A 25448-nucleotide genomic window follows, 5' to 3' on the forward strand; every position below is an offset into this window, starting at 1 on the left:
TGATTCAACAATCCTGAAAACAGTGGACAATCTTGTTTAGAGTTTTTAGTGATGTGTATAAATAATGCTATGGTATTTATATACCATAGCATTATTTATACACATCACTACACCTACAACAGCCATTGTTTTGAAAAACTTCAACCACGGAATTTAAACAATGACGAATCCAATATTTGAAATGTTGATGATTGAAAATTTAATTCAACAGAATTTTCAGTTGCGATTTTATTATCAGATGAGAGTTATTGTATTTTAAAGTTCATGATAATCTAAACTATTTTCAGTATTCATTTTAGTTTATATCTAACCCTAAATGACAATATTTGGAAATTATGAATCTAATAATATTCTTTTAAAAAAAACTGCATGCGTCCTGCCAGAAAGACTGGTTAGTATCTTTTTACCACTGTCAAAAGAGTTTACATATCACTTGGTGCTAAACGGATATTAGAGTAAAAATCACTAAAACCGTACCATTTCAAGCAACTGAAAAGCTCGTGGCGGACGGAACACATAGAGATACACAAGAAAACGAAGACACGGCCGCCGATCTTGATGATGTCTGCACTGAAGTCTCAATTACATTGAAAGAACGCTCTCCAAATCAGATAGCGTGATTTACGGTTGAATTAATCACCACGGTGCGATACAGCGCTGTTATTAACTGGGTCAGGCTCAAATTACGGCCTTCCATAAGTACGCTTGATGGGCATTAGATGAAGCTATCTAGACAGAAAACATACGAAGGAGGATACTAGATTTTTCTAAATAATAGATCTTTTAATAGAAATATACCGGCGTAGTATTATAGAGTCGTGATTAAGCCATACTTCAAACCGGAACAGCATATCCGATCACGTATAAATAAATAGATTTAATAATATATCCCAACATCAATTAAATTAACTAACTAACATTAATGATTATAGAGTTCTCTCAATGATCGACATTCGACCCATAAACACTGACACCTCAAAATTTCGATTGAATTTACCTATTACATTTTGTGCTTTGTTTCGATATTGACATTTTCAAAAAAATAAACGATTTTTTTAATTCTAAATCTCGTCAATAGCTACGAAATAAAACGAAGAAAATCCGTCGACAAACAGAGGAGAAAATGATACTTAAATGTTTTGACTTTGCCTATTTATATGTGGATCTGATTGTTGACAGAACAAAGACAAATCCTGAAGGGAGTGTCAGGATGCTTCAAGCCAGGAGCGCTAACTGCCATCATGGGTCCGTCGGGTGCGGGCAAGACAACGCTCTTGAACATACTCGCCGGGTATTCGTAAGTACCTATGGTTTTATTGCACATTCTCACCGACCAAATAACTCGGTCAATATAATTCATTCGTGGACTGCTCGAAGAGGAAGTCATGACTAATTAAAAACCTATATCGATATTGTGAATGACTAGCGGCCTTCTCCCGCTCTGCTCGGGAAAACAAAAATTTCAATGATATTTGACGTATTTTATATTAATTAGATCTAATTTTTTAAAAAGGTTATTTTTTACCCCTTGGGTCACATTATTCGAGTTTTAGTAAGGATACCTAATTTGTTTCAAAAAATATTATAGTCTATGTCACTTGGGAATAGTGTAGCTTCCAAACAGTGAAAGAATTTTTCAAATCGGTTCAGTAGTTTCGGAGTCTATTCAATATAAACAAACAAACAAATCTTTCCTCTTTATAATATTAGTATAGATAAACCGCCCGCGGGAATTCCATGAAAGATTTTTTTTTATCTGTCAGTATTGAACAATGTACGGTAGAAGACAGACTATGTACGGAACTTATTATACAGAATAACTAAATCTCGCATGGAGCCCCATCGACTAATGTGAAAACGTATGCGAACCGTTTACCAATGAAAATAAGCACTTATTGTGAAGTGTAGAATTTACGCTGGCGTTTACATGAAAAACGAATATAATGTACATATAAACAGCTCATAAAATTCAATAAACCGGAGGAACAAAGCAATATTGAAAAACGCATTGTAATTTGTCATTGTGTGTGGATATTAACGACTGTGCTAGTTTTACTTTAGTCCGTGCTATCCAAACGTAATAGATATTCAAACATTGTTGTCGATGCATTGACATTATTCTAATAAAACCGGTCAACCGTATAATTTATGCGGCCCGATATTTTGTGCGTCACTGTACAGTAATTGTCGATGACGAATTATCGATAAAATATCCAGATAACCCTTCTGAGGTCTGAATTATTCCATATTATTAGGTATACTATAAGGATGTTGTTCTGTTGATTTCATTACAGTAAAATAAATAAAGCATAAATCTATAGAATTTCTACATTTCATTTCATATCGTCGCTGTCAAACCAAAATCTGCTATGTGCAAAAACTCTATTTTGAATTAACGAGTAAAAACATTTTCGTATAAAATTTTATGTGTAGGTGAATTTTTAAGAACTATATCAAATGAAAGCTATAGATAAATATTAAAACTATAGATACATAACAATTTTTTTTTATACGGTAGATAGAGCTGTGAACTATACGAAAAGGTCAAAAGGTAAAAATCACAAAAAGTGCACATAGCAGATTTTTGTTTGACAACTACGATATGTGGAATAATACACCGAAGACCAATGAAAACAATTTTATTATGTAAATCTTAGAATACTAAATGAACGTAATATTGTATGTACAGTGATAGAAATAATATATAGTTTTAATTTAATTGAAATTGTATACTGCCCCTATTAACCTGTTTAATTAATTAAATGCTTATTTTAATGTGAAACAATAAACTGACAAAGTTACGATTACACACTATCTGAATGTGTTTAGTTACATAGCAAATGGATTCTTTTTTTTTTATTGCTAATTGGATGGACGAGCTCACAGGCCACCTGGTGTTAAGTGGTTACTGGAGCCCATAGACATCTACGACGTAAATGCGGCACCCAACTTGAGATATAAGTTCTTAGGTATCAAGTATAATTACAACGGCTGCCCCACCCTTCAAACCGAAACGCATTACTGCTTCACGGCAGAAATAGGCAGGACGGTGGTACCAACCCGCGCGGACTCACACGAGGGCAAGTACGAAAGGCTGTACAAGATATGAAGAATGCAAAATCTACTGGACCAGATGGTATCCCAATAGAAGTGTGGAAGTTTCTGAAAGCGGATGGATGGACGTGGCTGACTTTGTTCTTCAATAAATTGTTCCAAGAAGAGGCCATGCCTGACGAGTGGTGCAAAAGTTCACTTATGCCTGTATTTAAGAACAAAGGTGACATACAGGTATGCGACAATTACAGGGGAATAAAGCTCATGTCACATAGTACGAAAGCTTGGAAGAAAGTAATAGCGAGAAGAATGAGAGAAGAGAGTGAGGTATCACAGAATCAGTTCGGACGCAGTACAACGGAGGCAATTTATTTCCTTGGCAATTGTGCAAAAAATATTGCCGTGCAAGTAAAAACGTGCACATGGTGTTTGTTGATTTGGAAAAAGCTTTTGATAGGGTTTCCCGTAAGGTTTTGTGGTGAAACATGAAAGTGAGAGGGGTGCCAGGGAAATATCAGTGGCTTATTCGAGCTACGCACGGTAGAACCAGTACGTACGTATGCTCCGCAGCTGGCGATACCAACGAGTTCAGTGTGGTGGTAGGCTTACTCCAGGGATCATTTTTAAGCCCTTACCTGTTCATCCTAATAATGTATGCCCTAACAACGGACATACAGGAGGAGGTACCTTGGTGTATGCTGTTTGCTAACGACATTGTTCTCGTTGGAGAGGAAGGGCCTGAGGCATAGAAGAGACTGGCAAAATAGAAAGAAAGGTTGGAAAACGTGGGTTTGAAGATCAGTCGAACAAAAACCGAGCACATGTTTTGTGATTTTGGTGGTTCTTCAGACTTCACGCCAATCACCTTAGATGGTGTATCCCTGCCAACTGCTCCAACTTCAAGTACCTCGGCTCTATACTCCAGAACGATGGCAACATAGACCGGGAGGTAACAAACCAAATAAGCGCTGGTTGGGTGAAATTGCGACAGGTCTCTGTAACAGCATGCGATCGTAGAATGCCCCTTCAGCTAAAGGGAAAAATTTACAAATCGATCATTAGACCTGTCGTGCTGTATGGATCTGAATGCAGGGCGACAAATTCCTATTTCCGCCGTGAAGCAGTAATGGGTTTCGGTTCGAAGGGTGGGGTAGCCGTTGTAACTATACTGAAACCTTAGAACTTATATCTCGAGGTGGGTGGCACATTTACGTTGTAAATGTCTATGGGCTTCAATAACCAACTTAACACCAGGTGGGCTGTGAGCTCGTCCATCCACCGAAGCAATAAAAATAGCACATTACCGACTTATTGCACGGGGGCATCGATTTACGTCGTAGATGTCTATGCGCTCCAGTAACCACTTAATACCAGGTGTGCTGTGAGTTCGTCCATCCATCAAAGCAATATAAAAAATATCTAAGACGAAAAAGAATTTTTTTCCCGCTTTTCGTTTTAAAGAACAAAAGAAAACGCCTTATATTATTCGGTCTTAGTACGATGCCGCAATGTTTTTCAGGACGCAAGGGGCTAAAGGTGAGATAGCCGTGAATGGCGCGTGTACCTGCGCCTCGCAGTCAAGCGGACGCGGCGGTGCACGATACATCCGCCAGCACGATGACCTACGGGCGTATCTGACGGTCTACGAAGCAATGTCTCTCGCAGCTGCTCTTAAACTGGCAGACTTCTCAAGACATGAAAGAAAGGAAAAGGTAAGAATTGTTTTGCTATGACCGTTTATGATGCCCAAAACACGTCATTACGGATCCTCCCCATTCATTAACGGTGCTTTTAGGTACCACAAGCACCGGTCACCGTCCTCGTCGAACCCGTCGCTTGCGACAAAGGGCTCGACGAGCGAATTAACCCATAGACACAGCCCACTGAGTTTCTCGCCAGATCTTCTCAGTGGGTCGCGTATCCGATCCGGTGGTAGATTCTGCGAAGCACTGCTCTTGCTCGGGTCAGTGTTAGCATCACTCCAGTTTGAGCCCCGTGAGCTCACCTATTAGTTAAGGTTACGCTGAAATAGCCTCTCAAGGCTCAGCTTATGTAGGAAAAAAAATTATGATTTTCTAGACGTTTTTAATGACATTCACTTTATTCACCCTGGCTGCAAGTTCACTACTAATTTACCACCGTAAATGCACAGTTTGGAACCTTTTTCGGTCCAACAGATAGAGTGCAACATATTTTTTCCCTTATCTACCCTTGTTAGCGAGATAATATACAACAGATACTAGGTGAATGAAAATAATAGCGAGGATTTGAAATTGTACTCCAGACAGCAACAGTGCTGGAAAGATCTTTGATCAGTGCTTCGTAATCTAGACCTATTCTAGTTCTAGTCATGCTTGTTTTTTAATAACTCATTTTAATGACTACTACTTGATCTGTTTATCTGTCTCTGTAATGGAATATTTTAACGTAACTCATTCACATCACTCATTTCAAGACTTCCGATTAACACCTGCATTGCTTTATTAATAAAACATGATAATAAAAATAATAACAACTAGGAAATTCTGTATGCAAAATAATGTACAAGCTTAGCTGTATATAGATTTTAAATTAAATGCATATACGAATATTAAGCACTACATTTATAATAGTTTATTGAAACATAAAAATTCCGTCTGCTCTGATGCGAGTTCGGAAGCGATTGTATTATTAATCACAGCCATACTTTGTTACGACTAATCTTATACCTTTAAACGAGCAATTCTTGTATATATATATATATGTCGGCGCGTGGCGCCAGGGATGGCTAAGCGGTAATTTCCGTCATCACTCGTATTCGATTGAACTCAGTTTAGTTCAATAAAACTTTCCGAACAATAATTATTGAAACTCAACACACACAAATTCACAATGACAGGGTAAACCGACAGTTTCGTTCCACATACCGACAGACTGACTGCCAGAGACTCACTGACTGAGACGGACGGACCGTCTGATACGGACTGAATGTCTGCCACGGAATGCCACGACTCTTTTTTTTTTTTTTTTTATTATTGAAGGATTACTGGTGGCCCGGAGGCCTTTCCAGTTTCACCAGGACAGGTGGGCGAGCAAAGGCTCAGCCAGGAGGGGTGGGATTTGCTAACAGCTACCCGAGCGCCTCCGAAGGAGACCTAACAACTCAAGAGTAGCTGCTTCGCGAATGAATCTACTACCGGATCGGAATCGCGACCCGCTGAGAAGATCCGGCGAGAAATTCAGCGAGCTGATTCATGGGTTAGGTTGCACGGCGAACTCTTTGTCGAGTTCGACGAGTACGGTTACCGAGGTCCCTAAGCCTGCTGCTAGAGCTGAAGGCGTCTAGTGCAAACGTTATTGGATCTGAGGGATCCGTAAGGACGTGTCTAGGGCGTCGACGGTGACTGGCTCCTGCATGATCAGGATTCGGGGAGTAGTCAGCGGCGGCTACGATAAGGCGATTATCATGACGCATAGCCTTATCGAAGTACCGTTCCGACGCTGACTTCATATATTTCTGGATAGATTCGAGGCCCAGGTCGTCGTGTAGGTCAACGTTCCTCACGAACCACGGAGCTCCGACGGCTAACCTGCAAAAGCGGGATTGTAGAGATTGAAGGGTGTCTATGTGTGTGCGGGCCGCGTGAGCGAACACCACACTCGCGTAAGTCATGAGCCACGACTCTGTCCACGTACCGCCATTTTATACTGTGGCGTTACGGAGTCTACCCTACATTTTGTGATATTTATCAAAACAACATTTCATCATTTAAAATAATAGTCAAAACAACGTATTAATATTACTAAAAGTCGTTAAACACGACATATATAATCTGAATCTCGGCGATCGAACGGCTCCAACGATTTTCATAAAATTTGGTTTAAAGGGGATTTCGGGGGCGATAAATCGATCTAGCTACGATTTATTTTCAGAAAATGTTGTTTTATTCGTGTTTTCAATAATCAACTTTATCGATAATGAATTCCCGACATCTATTGGCGAATAATAATACTATTTTTACTGCTTTAAGACACAACAAGATGGCGTTATAAAAATAAAAAAAACGAGCAAAGCTATCATCTAGTACTAATTAAATGTAATACACCAACCCATTTATTGAAACGTTTTGTTAAAACGCGCTATCAATTGTACACTTATTTTAGTTACATTGTAAATCACGAAAACACCCAAAATAACTAGTTCACTCAACAACTTCAACAACTATTGTCAAAGATTTATAATTGCGTAGGTACGTCAGTGAAAAAGCTCACGGTATCACACAAGATGAGTGCTGCCACCCATATTGAGACATCAGGTAGCAGTCTCAATTATGCTATAGAGTCGTTTCACACTTTTAACGGACACACACAACGGAATGTATATTTTCTTTAACTTCAACAATATGTTAGGCCTCACCATCAGCAAGAGTTTGAACTCAATCATATGTATAATATAAATATCATGCATTTTTTTTCTGTATATTTTATGGCAAAACAATGAAGAAAAATGCAAAAAACTAAAATTTTCATATATTAAGTAGAATATAAGACGTAACTTATTACAATTTTTAAACTATTTACAAATACATTCGGAGCTGATTAATGTTGACATTTTTGTAATAACTTTTTGCTTGAGGCTACTTAAACTATGTACCAACAGCTCTTGAAACTTGGAAATCCCATTTGCTTAGCATATTGTTATGTTGTTCTGAGAAGTAATATTTAAATTTTTCAAAGATCGAAAGGACGGTCGAAAAGGTTGAAACTTTGATTGTTTCATCATTACACCAAAGTTTATTTATTCCCTTCTTCTTTTTCTTCAACTTATCCTACTAGGTGGGGTCGGCACAGCTAATTTTTCTCTTCCATCCTCTTCTATCAGCCGTCAGCTCAACACTCACTCCTCTCTCTCATATCGTCATTCACACACTCCATCCATGTCTTCTTCGGTCGACCTCTTCCCCCTCTACCATGCACTACCATTTCCATACATCTCCTAGTCACATGCATTTTCTTTGTACGCATCACATGTCAATCCCACGCTAATCGTCCTCTCCTTAATTTGTTAATAACCGGGACTGCTTTTACACTTCCTCTGATATACTCATTCCTTATCTTTTCCATTCTTGTCACTCCACACATCCATCTCAACATTCACATCTCTGCCGCATGCACTCCTCTTTCATGCTTCCAACATTCAGATCCACATATTTATTAAACAACGATTTTAACACGATTAAAAAGATCTTGAGGTTTGCGTTGTTATCATAGCTTTACAAAGAAGGCTGCTAAGCAAACCGTCTGCTTGTAATAAAACTGTGCTGCTATCTTTCGAATTTCTAAAATAGGTCTCTCTGTTTTTCTAGGTTTATGAAATTCTAGCTCTTTTGGGTTTAAGCGCTGCGGCGGAAACACTATGCCGTGACCTGTCCGGTGGCCAGAAGAGAAGATTGGCTGTAGCTTTAGAATTGCTCTCAGATCCATCCCTCATGTTCCTGGATGAGCCTACTACGTATGTATTTGATTATTTATTACACAGGTACAGTCAATTTCAAGACGAGCTTTGGTGGATTTTTGCAGGCTGCCAAAAATAATATATTTTATTGTAAGGCGAAGACGAAGCTGGTGATTCTTGAGACAAGAATACTTCTTTATATAGGAAAATAGGAATTTTGAAAATAAATTCAAAAATATTCCATAAAAAGGTATTCGATAAAAAGAGCAGACTACAACAACTTACAAAGTTAGAGTAAAAAAAGGTAATGAATAATTTCACAAAAAAAAAAGTTTTTGATTATATCAAAATTGAATTTTGTTATATAGCTTTGTTTCTTTTCAAACTATCTGTGAACCAAATCTTCTTCATAACATTTCAGTCGTAATCATTACATAGTATAAAACAAAGTCGCTTTCTCTGTCCCTATATCTGTATGTCCCTATGTATGCTTAAATCTTTAAAACTACGCAACGGATTTTAATGCGGTTTTTTTAATAGATAGAGTGATTGAAGAGAAAGGTTTATATGCGTAATAACATCCATTAAATAGTGGAAAAATCAATAATAAATTACATTTTCCGAAGCGAAGCGAGGGCGGGTCGCTAGTACGCAATATAATGTTAATGATTTTCAATTGGTAGGCATCATCGGGAAACACTGAACATTTAGAGCGTGTCGATATTTTTCGATGAGTTTGGCCTTGCGCGTCTTTCGTGACTGTGGACAAAATAACATGAATTAAAAACAGTAAAACATAGAACAACAGTGATGGCTTATCTGTTCACCGTTATCTTATTGCTGCGAATATTTATTCAATCGACTTCTGCGATTGTAATTAAAAAATATAATTTGCGTAATTACTGGTGGTAGGACCTTTTGTGAGTCCGCGCAGATAGATACCACCGCCCTGCCTATTTCTGCCGTGAAGCAGTAATGCGTTTCGGTTTGAAGGGCGGGGCAGCCGTTGTAACTATACTGAGACCTTAGAACTAATATCTAAAGGTGGATGACGCATTTACGTCGTAGATCTCTATGGGCTCCAGTAACCACTAAACACCCGGTGGGCTGTAAGCTCGTCCACCCATGTAAGCAAAAAAAATTAAAAAATTTAGGTTTTTAAACTTATATTGGCTTTAATGCGTAGAACGGTACTCGACCTCCTGTTTCATGCGATTGAAACATGTCGATCATAATTTTAATGAAGTTTGATTCGGTCCAAATTGAATGAGCTCATAAGTTGATAAGGCGTTACAAAAACAAAACGATCGGTTTGTTTTATTAACATACAAACCGTACGATATCGATTACAATTATTCCTGGCTGAGCCATTCCTCGCCCACATGTCCTGGTAAAAACTGAAAAGGCCTCCAGGCCACCAGTAATCTTTCAATCCTAAAAAAAAAAGATTACAATTACATTATGTGTGAACTGCGAAAATTCTGTTGAAATTATATTTATTTATTTATTTATTACACTTCATATAAAATTTACATTGGCGGACTTAATGCCTAAGGCATTCTCTACCAGTCAACCAAAGGTAGTGCAGAGTAAATAGTGGTAGGTGCAATGAAATTTATATTAGGTAACGAATACATACAAAAAAAGTATATCTACATATATACAAAATCACATATATATATACATACATACATACATATATACACACATACATACATATAATAGTTTATACAGTATTAAAAGGAATATATTAATAAATTTCCTTAACAAATAACAAATTTTAATATGTACGTCAAATGTATTTACTAATTTAAATATTAATCGTTTCAATAATTACAGCGGCTTGGACTCATCTGCATCGGCGTCGTTGATAACCTTACTGAACAATCTCGCTCGAGGAGGTCGTACGCTAATAGCGACAATTCATCAACCTTCTGCCCTCATATTCGAGAAGATCGACAATGTTTACTGCCTGGAGGCTGGTAGGACTCTGTACAATGGGCCCAGAGCAGCCCTTGTACCGGCACTCGCCGGGGCCGGTCTACAATGTCCGTCATATCACAATCCAGCCGATTTTCGTAAGTATTTCAATACGCTTTTTTTTTCATTCTTAGTTTTGCTATGCCTGTGGTACATCGATGATGCTACTCCCGAAACTTTCCCAAAAGTACACTCAAACGCACAATACATACCAGCAAAACAATTTATTTGTGGTAAATCACATTACACTTTTGTATATTGATTTTATAATTCTAATTTTACCGGTGGTAGGACCTCTTGAGAGTCCACGCGGGTCGGTACCACCACCCTGCCTATTTCTGCCGTAAAGCAGTAATGCGTTTCAGTTTGAAGGGTGGGGCAGCCGTTGTAACTATACTTGAAACCTTAGAACTTATATCTCAATGTGGGTGGTGCATTTACGTTGTAGATGTCTATGGGCTCTTAACCACTTAACACCAGGTGGGCTGTGAACTCGTCCACCCATCTTAGCAATAAAAAAATTAAAAAAAATTAAACTAAAAAGTAATTTTCGAATTTCGTGTACCGTCAAACAAAAGAAAAAAATGTAACTATTTCAAAAACATGTTCCGATAATGTAAATCATCCTAATCACGGATTGTAAACACAAGTGATTTCTAGAATTATAAACAGGAATAACCGTGAACAACTAATGACTGCGTATAGTTGCGTAAACAAGAACGCGTCATATTGCATAATTCGCTAACCGGGTAAGCAAGCCGCTTACGGAATCTGGGCGAAAGCGGGCGCGCCTCCAAACACACAGCATTCAGATTAAATTTTCACGGTTCTATCGTTTGTACCAACTAAATAGTCCGTGAAGTCATCATGGCCTAACGGATAAGACGTCCGGTGCATTCGTGTTGAGCGATGCACCGGTGTTCGAATCTCAGGCGGGTACCAATTTTTCTAATGAAATACGTACTCGACAAATGTTCACGATTGACTTCCACGGTGAAGGAATAACATCGTGTAATAAAAATCAAACCCGCAAAATTATAATTTGCGTAATTACTGGTGGTAGGACCTCTTGTGAGTCCGCGCGGGTTGGTACCACCGCCCTGCCTATTTCTGCCGTGAAGCAGTAATGCGTTTCGGTTTGAAGGGTGGGGCAGCCGTTGTAACTATACTTGAGAACTTAGAACTTATATCTCAAGGTGGGTGCCGCATTTACGTTGTCGATGTCTATGGGCTCCAGTAACCACTTAACACCAGGTGGGCTGTGAGCTCGTCCACCAATCTAAGCAATATACACATCGTTCGAGAACTATTGAAATATTGACACTTGCATTCGCCTTAGAATAGGGATGTTAACTAAAACACAATTACTTTTTATAAAAAAAAAATAAGCCTCTCTTAATAAGCCTTTCTTCAATTATTACTAATAGAATCATAGAACACTAGAAAAATTGATGCCTAAATGGAACACCGGCATAGTCGGGCTACACGATACCAATACATCGAGCAATCTGTTAAAATCTATTATAATTACAAACTTGGAAACATATTGCGGCAATGACCTTCGATTCAATCAACGCTAGTTGACTGAAGAGATCTTATTAATTTAGAATAACAGTCACGTTAACAGTAAAATTCCTTAATAAAAATATAACAGTAAATCTGAAATGAATAATGACACATCATATTGTCCGACTATGGAAATTACCATTAATATTATAAACACATCAAGGAATATTAATCAGTAAGGTTCAGTTTTGATTAATAACTTTTCATGTACTATATATTTTTATCAGTTTTGAAATAATGTTTCGCGCATAAAATTCATGATCACACGCTACGAACATGCGTAATACATAAATGAATCAACAACTCGTAAAAAACAAGGGTAAATAGGATAAATCTACTTAATTATTTTAACTGTACCGTTAGACTGTTCGATGTGGATGTTTATATTATGTAAAAAAATATATTATACATAAGGAATACTCTGAAGAATGGCTCGAAATAAAAATAAATAAATAAAAATAAATAATTTTTACTGGTGGTAGGACCTCTTGTGAGTCCGCGCGGGTAGGTACCACCGCCCTGCCTATTTCTGCCGTGAAGCTGTAATGCGTTTCGGTTTCAAGGGTAGGGCAGCCGTTGTAACTATACTGAGATCTTAGAACTTATATCTCAAGGTGGGTGGCGCATTTACGTTGTAGATGAACTAAGTGCATCCCTATAATTTTAAAACTACTAAATTTTTTTATTGCGTTAAATGCGGGCGAGCCGCGATCCTTGGCATAATACAGGCATTCAATTTACAGTAATGGAAGTTGCGTCCGGTGAATACGACGTAGACCTTATAAAGGTGGCAAAGAAGATGAGTCAATTCAAAACAGACGACGCTGTCAATGGCAGCTGGGTAGAGATTCCAACCATACCAGCACTGCCTTCTTCTTTAGGTAAGTTTAGTTACGCATATGAATTATTTGTACATATAAAATAGGGGCTATTCAAAATTTCGAATAATATCTAATGTCGCTCTGGGTGGGTTTTAAAATGAATATATAATATATATATAATATAATATAAATATTTTACTAACAATCACGCCACGTTAACTGGTCCCGTGATAAGTTCGTAAATAACTTGTGTTACAGGTACCAGATAACGGAAATAAATGTAAGATTTTTATTATACACATACATATATTGAATATACATCCATAACCCTGGAAAAGACATTTATATTTATCATACAAATATCTTCCCTTGGCGGGATTCGAACCCGCGACCCCCTAGTGTAGTGACCATGTCACTTACCACTACACCAGACGGCCGTTTAATGGGTTATGTATCCAAAGTTTCGACCTTCTGTCTTAACTAAAGCAAGGTTAAGTTATTGTAAAATCGTAAATCGTGAGTCGTGATCTTGTGCTTGTAGCTTGTAGGAATATTTAATGGTTTTGCGTACTTCTAATTTTTTGTACAACGCAACCTTTTTTTGTACAACAAAACCTTTATTGTATTTGTTTGTTTTGTTTATTGTATCGTGCACTGTTTTTCATTATAACAGATATATGAATGTTCAATATTCAATCGTTACCTAAAACTGTTTTTAGCGTGACAAGAAAACCATTTATTGTAGTTTTAATATTCTTTATCATTGTAATTTTAATTGTGTGAATGAAAATTATAATACGCTAGCTTAATTTAAAGAAATTTGCTAGCACGTCACATAATATAACCAGTTCATTATCAATTCTGCAAATCTAACCTTGAGAATTATCTAAAAAGTTTACATCATAAAGAATCTTTCTAAAGAATTTAGAACATTATACATTCAAAACTTACTAGAAAATAAAACCTCATAGCTTCAAAATGAAATAATTCCACCACTGACTGGACTTTACTTTAATTCATCAAAATAAACTATTTTCTTAAGATAAGTTATCCAACTAATTAAGTAGCACATTTCGACCCAATCGTAACATAACTCATTACTCCTAAGTAACATTCAATTATTTATATATCCTAAATTTCCATCCGGAAACCTTGACAATGTAACAGCTAGACTCTAATGGTAACCATCTCATGGACATTTCGAAAATAAAATAAGATTTTCTTTTGTTTTCAGATATAAGTACTGAAATGAAGTCGAAACATTTCGGAGAGAGTCCCAAAATGCGTAAACTTTCAAAGAACATATACAAGCCATCAGGGCAGGTCCAGCAGACTGCCATTTTGCTGTATAGAAACTATTTGATTACTACAAGAAATTATGTATGTTGTAGATTTTAACGTTTTTTTTAATTCAATTGTTTAAGGCCCGCGTAGACCGTGTGTGTGAGGGCACAGAGTATATTTCGGTACAGAGTATATTTCGGAAACGACATTAACGTCCTAGTTTAACAACGAAAACCCATATTTATTTTATAAGCTAAGCCTAAATAATTAAAGTTCCTACATTAAGGAAGTCCATCGTGAGTGAAACCGTAATAGCATAGTCACGCCACTCGCTCAAAACCGCCACTTAAGATATCATTGCCCTTACGTAAGTTTGTGTTGCATTGCGTGCAATGTATCAATTATAGACAGTAGAGTACACAAGGAGAATTTTTGAATTACGAATGGCGAAATTTTCACATGTTACGTGAGAGTGCTGCGTGCTTTATCTTTTAATTATAAATTAGTAATGTAGTACTACTGATAAAAAAAGCCGATAGTTTAAACAACAATGTTAATTCCTTTAAGCCTTTTTGCTATTGATAAGATGGGCAAACCGGCTTGATAAATTCGCTGTGTGATGTCGAAATTTTAATTGATTTATAACAAGAGCTGTTCCACCTATGGTGGTGCAAACCACACTCCGCCGTACTAACAGTAGCAATAGACATAGCCTGAGGGGCGAGAACGAATAATTATTGAATAAGTATTTGTATCGCTATCGAGAAAAAATGTACATGTTTTATTTTCCCTACCTATGCTGATAGCCTTGAGAGGCTATATCAGCGTAACCCTAACGTGTGGGTGAGCTTTCGGGGCTCAAACCGGAGGTGTTTCTAACACTGACCCTAGCAAGAGCAGTGCAGCTGTATCTACCACCGGATCGGAAACGACACGGAAAATTATAATTTGCGTAATCACTGGGGGTAGGACTCTTGTGAGTCCGTGCGGGTAGGTACCACCGCCCTGCCTATTTCTGCCGTGAAGCAGTAATGCGTTTCGGTTTGAAGGGTGAGGCAGCCGTTGTAACTATACTGAGATCTTAGAACTTATATCTCAAGGTGGGTGGCGCATTTACGTTGTAGATGTCCATGGGCTCCAGTAACCACTTAACATCAGGTGGGGTGTGAGCTCGTGCACCCATCTAAGCAAAAAAAAAAAGAGACGACCCACTAAGAAGACCCGGCGAGAAACTCAGTGGGCTGAGGCATAGGATTTAAACAGCGCCCCTACCGTCCGTAAAAAGAAATGATTTCAGCAGCACGAATGAATTTACTTACATTCGTTTCGCAATCAAAGCATAATTTTCTCGAAACTCGAAACTTATATAATCGAGAGCACGAAAAATTTTTTGACATACGGAAACATAAATTGCGAGAGGCTTGTCTATCGAGTACTTTACAATTTAACGTAATGATCCGTTTTCGTATCGAGGACTCGATACATTTACATTACGAATTCGATAGATTTTCATACTTGACGTACAACAAATTTGATTTTATGAAACAAAATCATTTGTTTATAGTTGATTTCGCTCATGACCACCCTTCATTTACCTACATGGATTAGTCCAGGACTTAGAACCTCTGGTATATAATAGTCGGTAAATCTATGCCATTGACACATGCTGTAATCAACTTCGAAAACAGAGATTGCAATCCTCTATGATCATCACCGCTAAATGTAAATTGCGAGTGTGTGATTAATCAACATAAAAACTACTAATTGTAATGTTTTAAGAAAAATGAAAAAGCTTAATTTTAAAAAAAAAATGTTTTAATTATTTTTAGTTGATATAAAAAGGTAAATTATTTAATTTATTTTCAGGCTCTATTCATGTACCGAGTTGCTGCTCACGTTGTTATCGCTTTAATATTTGGATATCTTTACTCCGGAGTCGGCGGCGAAGCTAGTTCAGTACTAGGGAACTATGTATATCTGTATGGATCGATGTTGTTAACCGTGTACACTGGAAAAATGTCCGTTACATTATCATGTGAGTATTTCACGCGAACGTGTTTGTTAAACTAGAAATAAAGAGTAATGATTTAAAATTCTGCTTTTCCTTTTTCAAAATATTTTTATATTTTAATCGAAAAAAACTGAAAGATATTTATTCTCTTGAGCACTATTTAAAAGTAAAAAATCCAGTAAACGTGATTTTTTCAAAATGAACTATAATATTCAATAAGCATTAATTTTTTTTGTAAATCAATTTCAAAGGTAGAAACGAGGCTTTTACAATCATTTAGCAATTTAACGTTAATTAATGACTTTAATATTTAATCATATTATAAATGTCAGTTTTAAACTTATAATTGAGATATTTATGTTTAGTTGTATCGGACGGATACGAACATCACGTATATTTCTGCTGCGAATCTGTGCTATACCTATTACCCTTATATCTTCGACCTTATGTCTTGAACTGAGTGACGAAATTTACTTGGCATATCTATGAGCTTCCGCAACATTCCAAAAACAGATAGGCCCGTGATTTGATATAGCCATGTAGTGTAATTAAATATACAATAATAAATAAGAGTTAAAACTTAATTTGATAATAAATTTATTTATTTTTCAGTTCCCTTAGAAATGGAAATACTCAAAGGCGAATACTTCAATCGATGGTATAACCTGGCGCCGTATATATTTTCCATATTAGCAGTAGAACTACCATTTCAAGTAAGAGCTTCATATTTAAGCATAAATCTAAAATAAAATACTAAGTAATATTCGACATATTTCATAAACAAAAATTCAAGTTAAAGATAAAAAGAGAACTTTTTTTGGAATTATAATTCAAAATGAACGTCGACCGGGTTGGACTGGGTCGAGTTGCTGGCAGGACCTCTTGTCAGACCGCAAGGGTAGGTACCACCACCCTGCCTATTTCTGCCGTGAAGCAGTAATGCGTTTCGGTTTGAACAGTGGGGCAGCCGTTGTAGCTATACTGAGACCTTAGAACTCTTATCTCAAGGTAGGTGGCGGCATTTACGTTGTAGATGTCTATGGGCTCCGGTAACTACTTCACACCAGGTGGGCCGTGAGCTCGTCCATCCATCTAAGCAATAAATAAATAAAAACATTTCGAGATTTTTTATTAAAATAGTAATTTACGGCGCATCGAAATCTCTATATTCACTGAAGAATGAATATAATTTGTACAACTAAGTTCCTGTCAGTTCAAATTAGCAATGATACTGAAAAACGTTAAACGCGATACTAATATGAGAAGAAAAAGGCTTTGTGGTCTCAGTAGACTAGAGAACTGCACCGCCCCATATTTTCTTTAGATATCATGAAAGGCATCGCAAACAGGACATTTACTTGTGACAGGGCATATTGTGAGCCAACACTGGTGTTTATCCATCACATCACACATTTCACATCAGTTCAGATTTAGGTAGCGGCCTGGCTCTACCCCTGGCATTGCTGAGGTCCATGGGCGACGGTAACCACCACCATCAGGTGGGCCGTATGCTCGTCTACCTACTAGGGCAATAAAAAAAAGTTCATCCATATATACCTGGAGCCAGTGCGTTGATCCACAGTGCGTTTCCAGAGATATTCTTGCCACGTACCATTCAGCTTTATAATGAGCTCCCCTCCACGGTGTTTCCCGAGCACCGTGACATATCCTTCTTCAAACGAGGCTTGTAGAGAGTACTTAACGGTAGGCAGCGGCTTGTCTCTGCCCCTGGCATTGCTGAAGTCCATGGGCGACGGTAACCACTCGCCGACAAGTGGGTCGTATACTCTCTACCTAAAAGGGCATTAAAATTTAATAAAAAAACTACTTACCTTGAAACATGAAGTCAAATTCTAAATGGTATTAATGCTTGTCCACATTTTCGAAGCGGAACATACAACTAGTAAGCGGCAGAATAGGCAGAGTAGGTACCTACGCGTGCGGCTATAGACAAATGATGACTTACTCAAAACCTGTAGACACGACTGTGTTGCCCTTCAGCCTGTTTTAAGAAAAGAAAAATCAACCTTATGCAGGCAATATTATATATGAGTGCTACGATAAACAAAGCTGCTTTATGCTAAAAACAAAAAGAACCCTTACTAAGTAAAAGTGTAAGGAAAATAAAATCAATGTCTTAAACCACACCTTCTAATTCAGATGATATCCTGCGTGTCCTATGTCGTTCTATCGTATTGGTTGACCGACAACCCGTTGGAGCCGACGCGAGCAACGTTGTTCTTGGCCACAATCGTAGCCACATCTTTATGCGCACAAGCCTGGGGATATTTCATCGGTTCGACAACACCCACAAAGGTATTTACCGATATTAATTAACTAAAGATTTTTTTCCCTACCTAAGCTGCGCCTTAGAGGGGTATGCAAGGGGTATGAGAGGCCTTAGAGCAGCTCATGTGGCCTTACGACAGGCCTGGTACTCGTAACCAAAATGAGACGGGAGATTTAAGTCGAATAATTCTTAGAATCTTATTATCTTGGGCGACAGATGAATGGAACATTATTATATTAACAAATGGGAAAAGTGTGCGTCTGAGATCCCCGTCAGAAATGACAACTTAAACTAATCTAAGTTGAACTATTTAAAAGAAATTAACTTGAGAAAAGCTTAAGTTATTACTTATGTAATATTGAAAATTGTAACATAAATTGAAAAAGATATATAAATAGTTAGGAGTTACTACATACGTTCTCAGTACCGCTGCCGTATGCGTGAGAGAAAGAGAAGCCAGACAGACTGGCGCCGTAACGCGTAACGCGTTACGTAACAAAGCGGTTTACCCTCCCATAAGAAACTATCACTTACAATACACACAATACATAATATTAAATGTTTACTCTGTGTATATGAGATAATCGCCACATGGAATTTGTTAATTATTAAATAATCTAACATAAACAAATTTTCATCTAGATCGCAGTGTTCATAGGACCAGTGCTGGCGTGTCTGTTTTCAGTATTCGGATTCTGTCTCGCACTATCTGACACGCCACGCTACTTCCGCTGGCTCCACTACATATCGTACTTCAGAGCCGGCTTTCATGTCGCTGTCTACTCCGTTTACGGTTTTAATAGAAAAAAACTTCAATGCTCTAAACGTAAGTAATTCAATTAAATGGCATTTTTATAGCATGTTTTCGTGTCCATCGCAGTGGAAATGCGATTATCGTAGAATACAATACGTATTGTGCGATAACTGAAAAAGTACCATCAAAGGAATAAGACACGTCCGGACACGTGCGCATTAGTTCACTTACAAGTGAGGCAGATAATTAGCCCCAAAAATTTGGGAGACTTTATTTTTCTGGTCCACTAAAGATTTAGAGATACATTTACTTGAACGATACTTGTTAATACTTGGTTGGCAAATAAATATTGCCTTCCGTTAATATTAAAATACTTATCTTATTACCTGTGTAATTCAACTGTCTAAATGGTTACCAAACTTCCCTTAGGCGATGGCACCAAAACGCCCACCAGTGAATTAGATTCTTCTCAAAACTTTTCTTCTCGAGTTTGTGTTTAAAATCAAAACTCCAATACAATTTTGATATTTTAAATTTTTTATTTATTTTCAGTATATTGTCAATTCGTAACGCCAAAGACCTTCTTAAAACAAATGGACATGGAAGAGGTGGACATCGGTGGAAACATGACTATAGTTATATTAACTACAGTGTTAATGCATTTATTAACATGCGCTGCTCTTTGGTACAGGCTTAATAAACGGTGACATATTTCATTAAGAAAAAAAAAGAGCGCCATATTAAAAATGTCGTAGACCAAGCTTTTGACAACCCGAAACCAGTGGTTCTTAAGGGCCCGCTGAGTTCGAATTGTGCACTCACGGATACACTCAATAATTCTTAAGTTTTAGCCCATACCAATAATTACAATTAAAATATTAAAATAGTAAGAAGGATCAATATAATAATTAGGGTTTAGTTTTCGTGAATTGCGCTATACAGCATAGAACTCCCACGAATTAGGACTATATTATTTTAATTAGGCAGTGAAGTGAAATCTGTGAGTGGAGAGTATCGTTATCATGTAGAAAATACAATAATAATTCTTTTATATTTAATGAACAAATAATGATCTCCAACCTTAAACGAGGATACGACGACTATTGTCTTTAATTGAAGACTTTTTGTTATTAACTACACTTTTACTTAATTAAGCGTCCGTAATGGGGAGAGACTGTTTTTTCTGAACTGCTTACGTCTGATTCAATAATATTTACGATGCCGTCTCCACGAAGCAGCAAATTACGTCAGGTGGGTAGTTTGAATTAATTTCCATCTTTATTTGTGAGTACATTGAAACGTTGTCACGATGTAATTCCAAAGAATTCAATTACATCGTTCCATAAAAGTGTAACAGCTCATATTTAGTTCAGTCAAATAACCGCCTTTAAGACTTTTATTTCAATGCAAACACTTTTTCGCAAATTTATAATACAAAAATACGAATTATTTATAAAGTTTAATCTAAAAACTATTCGTAACTGGATCTTTTATACTTTGCACATATTTAAGTTAATAATCTTATGACATGTCGATGGAAATGCCGAATTTTATTTAATTTTATTTTATGTTGAGCTTTATTATAAATAAAATAATTATGTATGAATAATTTATTCAAAAATCGCCAGTCTTGCCTGAGTTGAGATAATGAATATTATAATACTTTATTACAAGGACGATGGGTCAACGACCCAAAAAATGTTTTGACTCAGTATTTCTATTAGTTTAAGAATTTTATGAATAATAACTGTAGTCTTGAACACACTAAAATTTATTTATTCCTATTGCCTACTGTTTGTTAACACGATACTCGTTTTATGATCATTTAGTTTATCCAATCAATGAATCTTCGGACTGATGGTATACCCTAAAATTATTTATCAGTAATTTTTAATAACAATAGAATCTAATTTTAAATCCAAACTAAACGAATTGGATTTACATAAATCTGTTGAACATCTATATTATGTTAGATTAATTAAATGCAATACTCGATTCACCTAAAGTGGTAAAGTGATAAACAGTGAATAACTCTATCTTTACATTCGGTTTCAAAAGTGAGTACTAGTTCACTAAATACATTATCGTCTGTTGTTTTTGGACTTATATTTCTGACAACCTAATAATTCATACACACGTCAGACTAGCAAATTCCGCCATGAAAATATCATTTTAACTACACTATTAAATATGTAATAATAAATGCTGTAATGAAAATCATCAAAGTGTTACGGAATTCGAAAAAAAATACATACTTTGAAAATAAGTGTCTGTCGTTATTATCAAACCAACCTTGTTCCGAATCTGTAATTAATGTAAACAATAAAAGTAAAACGAACTCCACAAAAATGTTGCCTAAATCTCGATTGAACATAATTTTTTGTTAGACCTTGTTACTTCCTGCAAGAGAAACTACATATTATAAAGTTTAAAATAACTCCACAAATTCGTGCAGACCACCCTATAATTTAAATCAATTTACTTGTCACTCAATACATCTTATTATAATTTGTGGCTATAAAAGTTTTGTACAAAGGCTTATTGAATACCCAAGCCAGAGCCCTCCCACAGCTGAGTAGATATAGAACGAAATATATATATTTCCTACTTACTCTATTATCAGTTTTAACTACAACAGTACAGGAACAAAAAGTATAACGTAGGAGTTACTAATGTTATTTTAATTTAAAATAAAAATTTAATAAAAAATATTATTATTACTATTTTCCAATGTCACTAGCTAAGTAGGTATCAGTGTATCCCAAAATAAGCGATATGCTTGTATCTAAGGTCTGTACGTGCGTTGGAATATGGTTCTTATCTTATCTTCCTAATTAGAGTAGGCACTTATTAAATGTCATAATGACAATTCAGACAAGTTTTTAAATTAGCTAATAATTATGTTGAAAACGCTATCAAAATCATTGTTGGCCTTTAATCTAGTAGGAAGAGGCATACATATTTGTGGTAAAGAAGGCTTGGGGTTTTTCTTTATTTTATGTGTTTGCTGAGTCAAAATAGTAGATAGATCTTATGATTGGAAGATGGTAGACTTAAGACCGATTGCATGAAACAAAATGTTTTTTTTCATGATGTTTTATTACTTTTATTGCATAGATTGGTGGACGAGCTCACACAACACAGGCATCTGGTGTTAACTGGTTACCGGAGCCCATAGACATGTACAACGTAAATGCCGCCACCCACCTTGAGATATGAGTTTGAAGATATCAGTATAGTTACAACGGCTGTCGCACCCTTCAACCCGAAACGCATAGCTGCTTTACGGCAGAAATAGGCAGGTACCCTCCCGTGCGGACTCACAAGAGGTCCTACCACCAGTAAAAATATGTTTGTAAATGAATATGTATGTTTGATCAAGATTACGGCATAAATGATGTTAAAAGATCATCGAAGCCCATCAACATCATCATCCATCGTGAATGCTTTTGACCCGAATGCAATGATTGAATTGAACTTTAAATGAGTTTATTTTGGGAGAAAAGCTGCAGTCCAAGGTGCCGCCCGTTTGAGAGGTGAAAGGCTATTTGGTTTAAGCGACATTCCGCTTAATACGTGACATTTATATCTGTAATAAAAGGTCCGTTTGATTTGGTATCAGCATCAACAATTCGATGTTTTTGATTGAACTTCGACTAAGTTTTCCCCATTAAAAAAGCCTAAGAAGTTTTTTTTATGGTATTTTTTTCCAATTAAATTACCTTTAAATGACAATCCTGTAAAGACTGCAAAAATGTCACATATATCAAATAGTCTTTCACCCCCGGCGTTATGATCATAAAATGTTATTAAATGTCTTATTGAAACGAGTATCGTGTAACAATTATCACTATTTTAATGTACACACAAGAACACAATGTACAAGGGAGAATACGTTTCTTGTTAACATCCACGTGAAAAACGGGGGTGCAGTGAAATGAAATACAAATGAAAGACAGTGAAATTCTGAATATTTTTAAACTGTGATGCACCAAAGTGCTAGGTAATGTAATTTTAAATGTTGAAAAAGTATTATCATTTTGTTTTTATACGGTATTTCAAAAGTTCAATCCTTATTAAGAAATAAAGAAAAAGAAAATCTGTTCACGGTGTATAATAATAATAAACTTATCAAGAAATTAAACTTTTGTAACGAATCGAAAAATTACAATTTGCATTTGACTAGTTTAGAAACACATAGAACTTCAAATAATTCAGTTTAATATGACAATCAGCTCTTGACTAAAATAAGCCGAATTAATAACGGATACGATAATATACCTATAAAAAAAAAAACACGTGTGTATTTTTGCGTTAGCCCGTACTGTCGAAAAACATTGCCCAGCTTTCGTTCCTCGACTGTGTAACATGCAATCATTTACGTAATGTGTGCACGTGTTTATAATTTTACGATACGATACTTTGACGAGGAGCAAAAATCAGCCGAATGTTTTGCTCCGTAAACAGTCGTACATCGTTTACCGTAACGCAAAATGTATTCGCGCGGAAACCTAGAATTAATATTAAAAGAACTAATTGGAATAGAATACTTTTACGGTTTTTTTTTGTGTTCGACGAACACGCTTATAAGCCAGCTCTTGGATAGTCGCGACCATAGACATGAGGATATAACTCATTGTATTATGTACCTTTCGAAATGCCCTTGGAATCGGAACAAATGACAACTTCGCGGCGAAAACAACTAGGGTGATGGTAACGTGCAGTCCTACCACTAGGAATTGGACAAATCAATGAAAGTGCATGTTTAATTTTATTCTAAAAGTCAAAAACGAAGTTTGGTGCGCATTTATGTAGCAGAGGATTTCAACACCGACATAATCTCGATAAGAGTAAGCTATGGACGTTTTAAACACGCTTGTTTATAGATTATTGTAGGGCCGTATAGTCCTGTGTGATCATGGGACACTGTAGCGAGTGACTGGTCAGACGAAAATTTAATTACTGTAAAATATACATAGAAAATAAACAAGGCATTAAACCTTAAAAGTGTTTTTAATCATATTTACAAATCTTGAAGATATATTACAGAACACCAGTAGAAACTCAGTTCTGCTGCATTTTGAGCGTGATTTAAAAATAATAATGTATCTTTGGAATTATGGAATCACAGGCTGAGCTACACGAATATAAAGCGTGCACCTCGATTTTAACTTGCACGTAAGCTATTGTAAATCGCTCAGAATTTTATTCGCATTACTTGTACAGTTTAGACCATCGATATCGTTTAGTTCTTATAAAGCTTAAATCGTGAGGATACAAATCTCCCGGTTTCTTCACAGTACGGGCTACAGACACGCACCCTTTCAAATTTTTATTTTTGTGGTATGAGTAAGTACTCGAAGACATGAGAAAGTCTCTTTAAAATTGTATTCATACTTATTATTGTTTATTGGTAAAGCACAGGTCGGTATAGGTAATAATTTTAATTTTTAGTTTTTAATAACACTTAGTATATGTGTTTTATATAAAAACGAACGGTTTGTTAAATTATGTAACTGAAATAGCTTAATTATAGCAAAACTAGACAGCTTTATTTACTGTAGTAAAATGTGTATGAGTATTGATAAGAGATCATAGATATAAAATCCAAAGTTAGATAAAACTATATAATAAAAGTGAAATAAAGTATGAACAAAGTTATCTCCAGTGAAACTCGAATATAGAATAATATCGAACCATGCATGTTAATCTAATCGGATAAATTTTTCCTGTCCTGACTATATTGGAATTCTTTTTTTTTTACTGCATTAAAATGGTGGAAAAAATCAAAGGTGTTTTACTAATCAATTTTATGTGGCATAGCACTAAGTTGGCCAATTAATCTCGCGTTATCTATATATATAAAAATGAATTGCTGTTCATTAGTCTCGCTAAAACTCGAGAACGGCTGGACCGACTTGGCTAATTTTGGTCTTGAATTATTTGTGGAAGTCCAGATAAGGTTTAAAAGGTAGATAAATATGAAAATGCTCGGAATTAAATAAAAATAACAATTTTGTTTTTCCTTTGATGCGTCCCCCGTCGGACGGATTCCTGTTGTTTGTTTTAAGTTTATATTATAGGTACAAAAGTTTAGGTATTTTATTTATCGATTGATGCACTACGAGGTTTGCCGGGTCAGCTAATCTTTTATAAACAAGAGCTCAAACAGTATCAAAAGAGGAATGGGTGAGTTTAAGTGACTATTGACCATGGAATGCGCATCCTTGTTCTGTCTTGCCGGTCACTAGGCC

General features: G+C 36.3%; 1 protein-coding gene across 2 annotated transcripts in view; it reads left to right on the forward strand.

The window, feature by feature from the left end:
* The window catches only part of LOC114250797 (ATP-binding cassette sub-family G member 1), a 58094-nt gene extending 33277 nt beyond the window's left edge, over positions 1–24817 (forward strand). Inside the window, exons 3-13 of one of the 2 annotated variants that reach the window (XM_089731873.1) lie at positions 1180–1297; positions 4574–4766; positions 8400–8545; positions 10328–10566; positions 12778–12915; positions 14090–14235; positions 16006–16174; positions 16763–16863; positions 18311–18466; positions 19126–19266; positions 19747–24817. In XM_089731873.1, coding sequence (XP_089587999.1) covers positions 1180–1297; positions 4574–4766; positions 8400–8545; positions 10328–10566; positions 12778–12915; positions 14090–14235; positions 16006–16174; positions 16763–16863; positions 18311–18466; positions 19126–19266; positions 19747–19764 — 1565 coding nt within the window. In that variant the 3' untranslated portion in view covers positions 19765–24817. Of the gene's footprint in view, positions 1–1179; positions 1298–4573; positions 4767–8399; positions 8546–10327; positions 10567–12777; positions 12916–14089; positions 14236–16005; positions 16175–16762; positions 16864–18310; positions 18467–19082; positions 19267–19746 lie in introns of both variants that reach the window. The other variant, XM_028184822.2, reaches the window with a different exon arrangement.
* Positions 24818–25448: the final 631 nt, after the last annotated feature.

The sequence above is a fragment of the Bombyx mandarina genome, chromosome 12, assembly GCF_030267445.1.
Source record: "Bombyx mandarina strain Sakado chromosome 12, ASM3026744v2".
In the NCBI taxonomy this organism is placed as follows: domain Eukaryota; kingdom Metazoa; phylum Arthropoda; class Insecta; order Lepidoptera; family Bombycidae; genus Bombyx; species Bombyx mandarina.